The sequence below is a fragment of the Anguilla anguilla genome, chromosome 15 (assembly GCF_013347855.1).
Source record: "Anguilla anguilla isolate fAngAng1 chromosome 15, fAngAng1.pri, whole genome shotgun sequence".
NCBI lineage: Eukaryota > Metazoa > Chordata > Actinopteri > Anguilliformes > Anguillidae > Anguilla > Anguilla anguilla.
Window position 1 is genome coordinate 34444721 of NC_049215.1, and position 6981 is coordinate 34451701.

Below are 6981 nucleotides of genomic sequence, written 5' to 3' on the forward strand. Positions count from 1 at the left end.
GAAGAGACCAAATGCCTCAAATGATTTTCCAATTTAAAAAAAAGACTTCACAAAATACAATCGCAGAGATAAACTCAGAAGGTATAAGATAGCGTGCAGCATGCCGAATGTGGACCTTATTGAAATGGCGGAAACACGTGTCAGTTTGCGGCATGTTAAAAGCGTCACGAAATGTGCTCCATCTGCGCAGTCTCAGATGAACTAGGCAAAGAGTGCGAGTACCTCGTGGGAGCGTGCAGGCTGCGTATTCGCCCAGGCAGAAGACTTGGGGAAGATTGTGGAGAAATAGGAAAAGAAGAATAGCCAATATTAGAAATGTTGGTGTTGTTTGAGACCGCGGCCGGCTATGCAATTTTCAAAGTAAGTAGGCAGCTATCTAAACATATTTAAAAAATTGATACATGTACTTATATAGTCTAGTTGGCTAGCTAGCTGTATTGGCTTACTGAGTAGCTAGCGATCATTATTGTACGTTAACAGACACTAATATGTGACACAAAATATGTTGTCCACAAAAATGTAGGAATTGTTGTTTTCAAGATTGTAATAACGTACCATTATTTTGCGGGGTAATACATCGATAGTTGGCTAAGTTAGTTAGCAGATCAGACGAGGCCCATCTTTGAATGCCGCAGCATGGCCGCTACCTGTAACTCATTGATAACCACGTTGTTGGGATTTTTCTTACTGTGCACATGAATGTCTTGTAGGATTTGACAAACGCTTGCTGATTTTACGAAGTGAAACCGTAAAATTTATTGGAAAGCCGTTTAAAGTAAAGCTGATCGTATTTTTGACCCTGGATTAACTTTTTTAATGTAAATGTTCCGTAAGCAAGGAAATCAGCACAGCTATCGACTCTGATATTTAGCCTTTCTAATTCAAATAAATTCTCAATCATTTCCCCCTTCCAGGTGCTGGACGAGCAGAAGGTCCAGCAGGTGGACAGTCTGTGGAAGGAGTTTGAAACTCCCGAGAAGGCCAATAAAATGTGAGCATATTTTATTCGCTGTTGTCAGTGCTTGATATCAATGCTAAACGCTACTGTACCTACGTTAGTGAGCGGTCACAGCTGTGTGTGGAAGCTGCTAACATTTGTAATCATGCAGAATTGTCGCAATCAGAATGCACATCAGTGTAGCAAAATCGTTGAGTTAACACCTCGAATCACCCAAACTTGTAGCATTACATAGAGATCTGTTGCTTTTTGAAAGCAGGGTCTTTGTGTGCTGAATTGGGGTTCTTTTAAGTGATGGTACTATTTGTGTATTTTACCCCCCTCAGAGTGAAACTGAAACATTTTGAGAAGTTCCAGGATACCACAGAAGCCTTGGCAGGTACGGTTATGTTCCACATCGGTAACTTAAGTGGCACCAGCCCGAATCACTTCTGTTTGAGGCCTGGACAGACTGCAGGCTCTGTCCACAGATTTTTTTTTTTTTCTTCCAATTTTGGGACCTCGGTATTGTTTTGCCCTTGCTGCTGTTGTCTGTGACCGACTCAACTGTGAGGTCAATCAGCAGTATTCGTCACTACCACTGAGAGCACGGCAGGCAAAACAAACCCTCGAATACTCGCGCACCTTTGGAAAGAATATTTGTACATTTGCAGTTGCATAGATGTCACGTTCATAGTCTGCCAAGCTTTGTATTACTTTTTCCCTTGCTAAAAATAAATCATCTGAGGAAACATTTTTCAGGAAAGCATTGCTTATTGCATCACTTCATACTGGAAGGGTGTAGGTGCTGCAGCCATTTTGCGTACCTTGTGTTCTCTGTCATGATTCGCCGCTCTTCCCCTGGTTCACACAGCTGCCACCGCGCTGGTGGAGGGCAAAATGGGAAAGACGCTGAAGAAAGTGCTGAAGAAGGTGGTGGCCAAAGAGGCGCACGAACAGCTGGCCATCACCGATGCCAAACTGGGCGGAGTCATCAAAGTAGGTGGATTCAGTCTGGGGGCAGGCCAGAGGCCGTCAACAACCAGTCATGTGTCTTTGTTCCTTTACTGTAAATGTAGCGTTAAAACTGAGATATTTGAGGGGAGAACACATCAAGTCTACATTGGCTAGTTGTGTATACAATAAAAAGTGTACAAAATAACTTGAAATAATTTTGACCACGCAAGTTTACTGACTTTAGCTAAGGGGTGTTCATACTAATAATTGTCAATTTGCAGCAGAAACCGTGTTCTTCTGTGGTTAGATAAAGGGTGGCGTAGTCTAACCCTGTGCTTTGCTGCCCCCTGCAGGACAAGCTGAACCTGAGCTGTGTGCACAGCCCGGCCGTGTCGGAGCTGATGAGGGGCATCAGGAACCAGATAGAGGGGCTGATCACGGGACTGCCCCCCCGGGAGATAAGCGCCATGTCCCTGGGGCTGGCACACAGGTGGGCACCGAGACGCCAGCCCAAAATTCTGTACCACCCCTCCCCTCCATAATGCAGCACACACAACGCACTGGCACACTCGGTGATTAGTTGTGTGTTACAATCCTTTCACAATAATGTCTGGATGACATCTATATGTGTTTCATCACAAACAGAAGTGATGCTAGAAATCCACTATATAGACATAGGTATTTCTTCTACAGTTAAGATTTTATGCAGAGATTTATGATGTGTCCCTGGTGTAGCAGTTGGGCAGGTTCCCTTTCCCAGTTGACCTCAACTGTTGATTTTCTGTCACCTCTCCAGCCTGTCTCGATACAAGCTCAAGTTCAGCCCCGACAAAGTGGACACCATGATCGTCCAAGCCATCTGTAAGTTCCCTCTTAGCGGTGGGTAGCAGGGGAATGTCAGGGGCCAGAGGCGTGTGGTAAACGTGCTCTCTCTCTCTCTCTTGCTCTCTCTCTCGCTCTCCTGCAGCCCTTCTGGACGACCTGGACAAGGAGCTGAACAACTACATCATGCGCTGCAGAGAGTGGTACGGCTGGCACTTCCCCGAGCTGGGCAAGATCATCACGGACAACCTGGCCTACTGCAAGAGCGTGCGAAAGCTCGGTACGCGCCACGCGCTCGCTGGCCAGCAGGGGGCGCCGCCGTCCCCGGCTCGTCTCTGGGAATCGCTTGCAGTTTTGTTTTCGGCTGTGCTCCATGTGATCTGTCCCCCTCTGAGCGTCTGTGTCTCTCTTGGCGACGATGTGGGTCGAGCTGCTTAATTAACGTTCGTCCTGTGGACACATCGTCCAGGTGACCGAACCAACGTGGCGACGACCGACCTTTCCGACATCCTGCCAGAGGAGGTGGAGGCCGAGGTCAAGCTGGCGGCGGAGATCTCCATGGGAACGGAGGTGTCGGAGCAGGACATCGGCAACATCATGCACCTGTGCGACCAGGTACGCTGGGGGCGGAGTCTGGAAAATGGGAGGTGGATTTGGCCTTGGTGTACAGCCTCTTGTGATCGCGAGTGACAGTGGTGATGATGATGACTATATAGTCTCTTCCCTGAAAAATGACCATGTGGGTTTTTCAGTCACTACCTCATCTGAACTGACAGCGCGATCTCAGCAATCACCTGAACTCACACACACACACACACACCTGTGCTGACGTTGCCGCCTCCCTGCCCAGGTGATCGAGATCACGGAGTACCGCAGCCAGCTGTACGACTACCTGAAGAACCGCATGATGGCCATCGCGCCCAACCTGACGGTGATGGTGGGGGAGCTGGTGGGCGCCAGGCTCATCTCCCACGCAGGTGAGTGTGTGTGTGTGTGTCCCGTCCGAGTCGCGCCCCGTAACAAGCGGTGATGATGCTGACGTTATGTCACAGCCCTGAAAACCAACTGTGGGTCCTTAAGTCACTACCTCATCTGAGCTTGTTTTCAGTAACGCTTCTTCCTGCTGCTGGTACAGGTACAGGTGAGCTTTAACGGATGTCTCCGTCTCCCCCGTTTTCCTGTTCTGTTCCGGCAGGCTCTCTGTTGAATTTGGCCAAGCACCCGGCCTCCACGGTGCAGATCCTGGGCGCGGAGAAGGCCCTGTTTCGGGCCCTGAAGACTCGCCGGGACACCCCCAAATACGGGCTCATTTACCACGCCTCCCTGGTGGGACAGACCACCGCCAAGAACAAGGGCAAGGTGAAGACCTCCGCCGCCTCGTTTGAAGCGAACGTGGGCGGCCGCCATCAGTGGCGGTGGCCATCTTGTCATGTCACATCCTGGTTTCGCTTGCATTAGTCTTCAGTCTAGTGACCTCTGACCTTGACAGATCCACTGGAATAGTCCACTTTTGCCATTACATTGACCACCATGAGTACACGATTGAATCCTTGACTTAGGACTGCACTGGGCTAAGCTCAGTCTTCATGGACAAAAGGTCCACAGCTAAACCGAAGTACGTTGTTTATAAGATTTTTTCCTCACGTGTATTGAGATCAGCGCTCGTGTGGGCACGTGGCAGTAGTTCAGGGGGGCGAGGGCGAGTGGGCGAAAGCGCTCCTGACCCCGTTCGCTTCTCTCCTCCTCCGCGCAGATCTCCAGGATGCTGGCCGCCAAGGCGTCGCTGGCCATCCGCTACGACGCACTGGCGGAGGACGCCACCGCGGAGATGGGCGTGGAGAACCGCGCCAAGCTGGAGGCCAGACTGCGGCACTTGGAGGAGAAGGGGGTGAGAACCGCAGAGGCATATACACCACGCACACCTCCCTGGCACATCCTCCCCATTCTACACGGGCCGTTCTTTAACAAAAAGTTGTTCAAAAGTCAGAGGATGAATTGCCATTGGTGTTCAGAAACGGCGCATTATATAAATTTGTGCATTTTAGAATCTTATTCCCAGCACCAGTTGTGAATTTAAATTGACTGGATTAAAGCTAGCTTTCTGACCCACCTGAGTCCTTTGGGATTAGCGTCGGTGCATTCTTGCCTGTCCCGCCGACGCTAAGGAACGCTCCTTCCCTGCTTTAACAGATCCGGCGCATCAGTGGAACAGGCAAAGCCACAGCCAGAGCGGACAAGTACCAGCACAAGAGGTGAGCTCCCCCACCGCAGCCCGGCCTGCTTCTGCTCTCACTGGGGCTACATCAGCCCCGCCTCCTGCTGAGAGACACCGCGCTGTTCGGTCCGGAGACGGCGATCCGTGACGAGCAGGACGCACCCGCGGTCCGCGTTTCCCACATTTCAAACGCTCCTGCGTCTCCCCCACAGCGACGTCAGGGTGTATGACCCCTCCGGGGACTCCACGCTGCCCTCTGGCTCCAAAAAGAGGAAGTTTGAGGAAGTGGACCCGGAGGCTGAGGCGGAGGTGGAGGAGGCCAAGCCGGCTGAAGCCAAGGCCAAGAAGCCCAAGAAGGAAGCGGCAGCCGAGGGTGAGTCCCTGCATCTGGGCCGTCCTCAACTTTCCTATTTCACAGAGTAGTTTCTAAATAAATTTTACACAGAGTAAAAAAACATGTAATGACCCGGATGCCTGGAGCAGTCTTTGAGGGCCACAGATTCTGCTGGGTTTTGTGATTTTGCTTTAAGTCAGCAGCCAGTTTAAGCCTGGGAAACGAGGTGTTTGGACTCTTTAGCCAATCAAGGGCTTAAATTCAGCACTTAAGTACAGGAGCACTTGACATACCAGCAGACACACTGTGGGCCTCCAGGATGTGAGAGAACCCTGGTCTGGAGTTAACTGGTCTACAGCAATCCAGTTCATTATTCTCCGGTCATAACCTTAACACTGGTCAGAGGGAAACCTGTAAGGGTTTACGTGGTTTTTTATTTTTTTAAACGTCTTTACGGTCTCCCTAGAACCCGAGGCAGCGGCGGAAGAGACGGAGGAACCTCCGAAGAAAAAGAAGAAAAAGAAAGAGAAGAGACAGGCGGAGGAGGCGGCGGCAGCAGAGGAGGTGATGGAGGAGGTCAAAGAGGAAGAGGAGGTCGCAGCAGAGGAGGTGAGGAGCTGTGGGAGGGTCCTGTGGATTTGGCGGTCCGTTTCGGGGTGCCCCATACAGTCGGGGTGCAGCCAGTTCACTCCTGGATTTTGGGTCTATCGTGTTCAGCGTGCGCGTGTCCACTCTATTATAACCAGTTGCACATACTGAAGGCGTTACCATAGCATGTTGACTAAGATCCGCTGCGTTTTGGCTAAACACTGGTATTAGCCGTCTGCCCTGTAGCTGTTAAAACCATGTTTCAGCTGTTAAATAACATGGCAAAACTGTTCAGCAGGATTGCTGCAAATGTGTGGAAAAACCACTGATTCCCCCCCCCCCCCCCTAATTTCAGGAGGTGTACTTAAAATATTCCTCATCTATTTCAGACAACAGAAAAGAAGAAAAAGAAGAAGAAAAAGAAGGTCAAGGAGGAGGAAGAGGACTGAGGGAGAAATTTTTCGTTTTTTGTTTAGATTTTTGTTATACCTGCCCGGGTTCTCTTCCTGAAAGACAGAAACTGCAGAACAGACCCCCGGATATCACTGTACCTTCTACACATGGCTTCATCGTACGCGATCGCTAACAAAGCTACAACATTTTATTCTCCCCCCCCCCCCACTTAAAATCTCAAGTCACCCAGTGGAAAAAAAAAAAGACTGATTTACTGATTTAAGGATGTTTGTGTAGGATCATATGCTTTTGACCTGAATCAAAAAAAGATTGCCATGCATCATGTCTGGTCTGCATTTTTTATGTTCCCTTTTGTAATATAGGTGCTTGATTAAATTAGCAAAGAACATCAGTCGGAAGTTTCCAGAAGAACGTGTAAGCCGACCTTGGTATATATACACACGGTTCTGCACTGTATATTTTTTTTCTTCTAGATTTCAAATAAATGTTTGTACATTTACCACACTTCAGACGTTAATTCCGAAATTAGCCGTATGTCTTTTGGTGCATTAAAAGCCTTTATTTTAAAGGATTTGAATTGTTTCATGAGTTTGCGGTCACCACGGTAACGTTCTGTATTAACCAGTTTGGAATCTTAAATATGGCTGTTGTGTTTAATGTCTGCATCACGCGTCCTAAATGAGCAACGTGAGACTCTGGTGCGCAGAGAGCCTC

At 49.2% G+C, this 6981-nt stretch overlaps 1 protein-coding gene and 2 non-coding genes across 3 annotated transcripts; all 3 read left to right on the top strand.

The window, feature by feature from the left end:
- The first annotated feature begins 180 nt into the window (after window positions 1-180).
- nop58 (NOP58 ribonucleoprotein homolog (yeast)) lies at window positions 181-6838 on the top strand. The gene is made up of 15 exons (XM_035392534.1): window positions 181-360; window positions 915-991; window positions 1285-1337; window positions 1812-1936; window positions 2248-2384; window positions 2691-2755; window positions 2862-2996; window positions 3186-3331; window positions 3567-3693; window positions 3912-4075; window positions 4470-4604; window positions 4907-4968; window positions 5144-5304; window positions 5732-5874; window positions 6243-6838. The coding sequence occupies exons 1-15, from the start codon at window positions 316-318 to the stop codon at window positions 6300-6302; spliced, it is 1635 nt and encodes a 544-aa protein (XP_035248425.1). The 5' UTR covers window positions 181-315; the 3' UTR covers window positions 6303-6838.
- LOC118214669 lies at window positions 3404-3491 on the top strand. The gene has a single exon (XR_004762668.1). It is a non-coding gene; the product is annotated as a small nucleolar RNA SNORD11B (small nucleolar RNA).
- LOC118214670 lies at window positions 3735-3819 on the top strand. Its single transcript, XR_004762669.1, has one exon. It is a non-coding gene; the product is annotated as a small nucleolar RNA SNORD11B (small nucleolar RNA).
- Window positions 6839-6981: the final 143 nt, after the last annotated feature.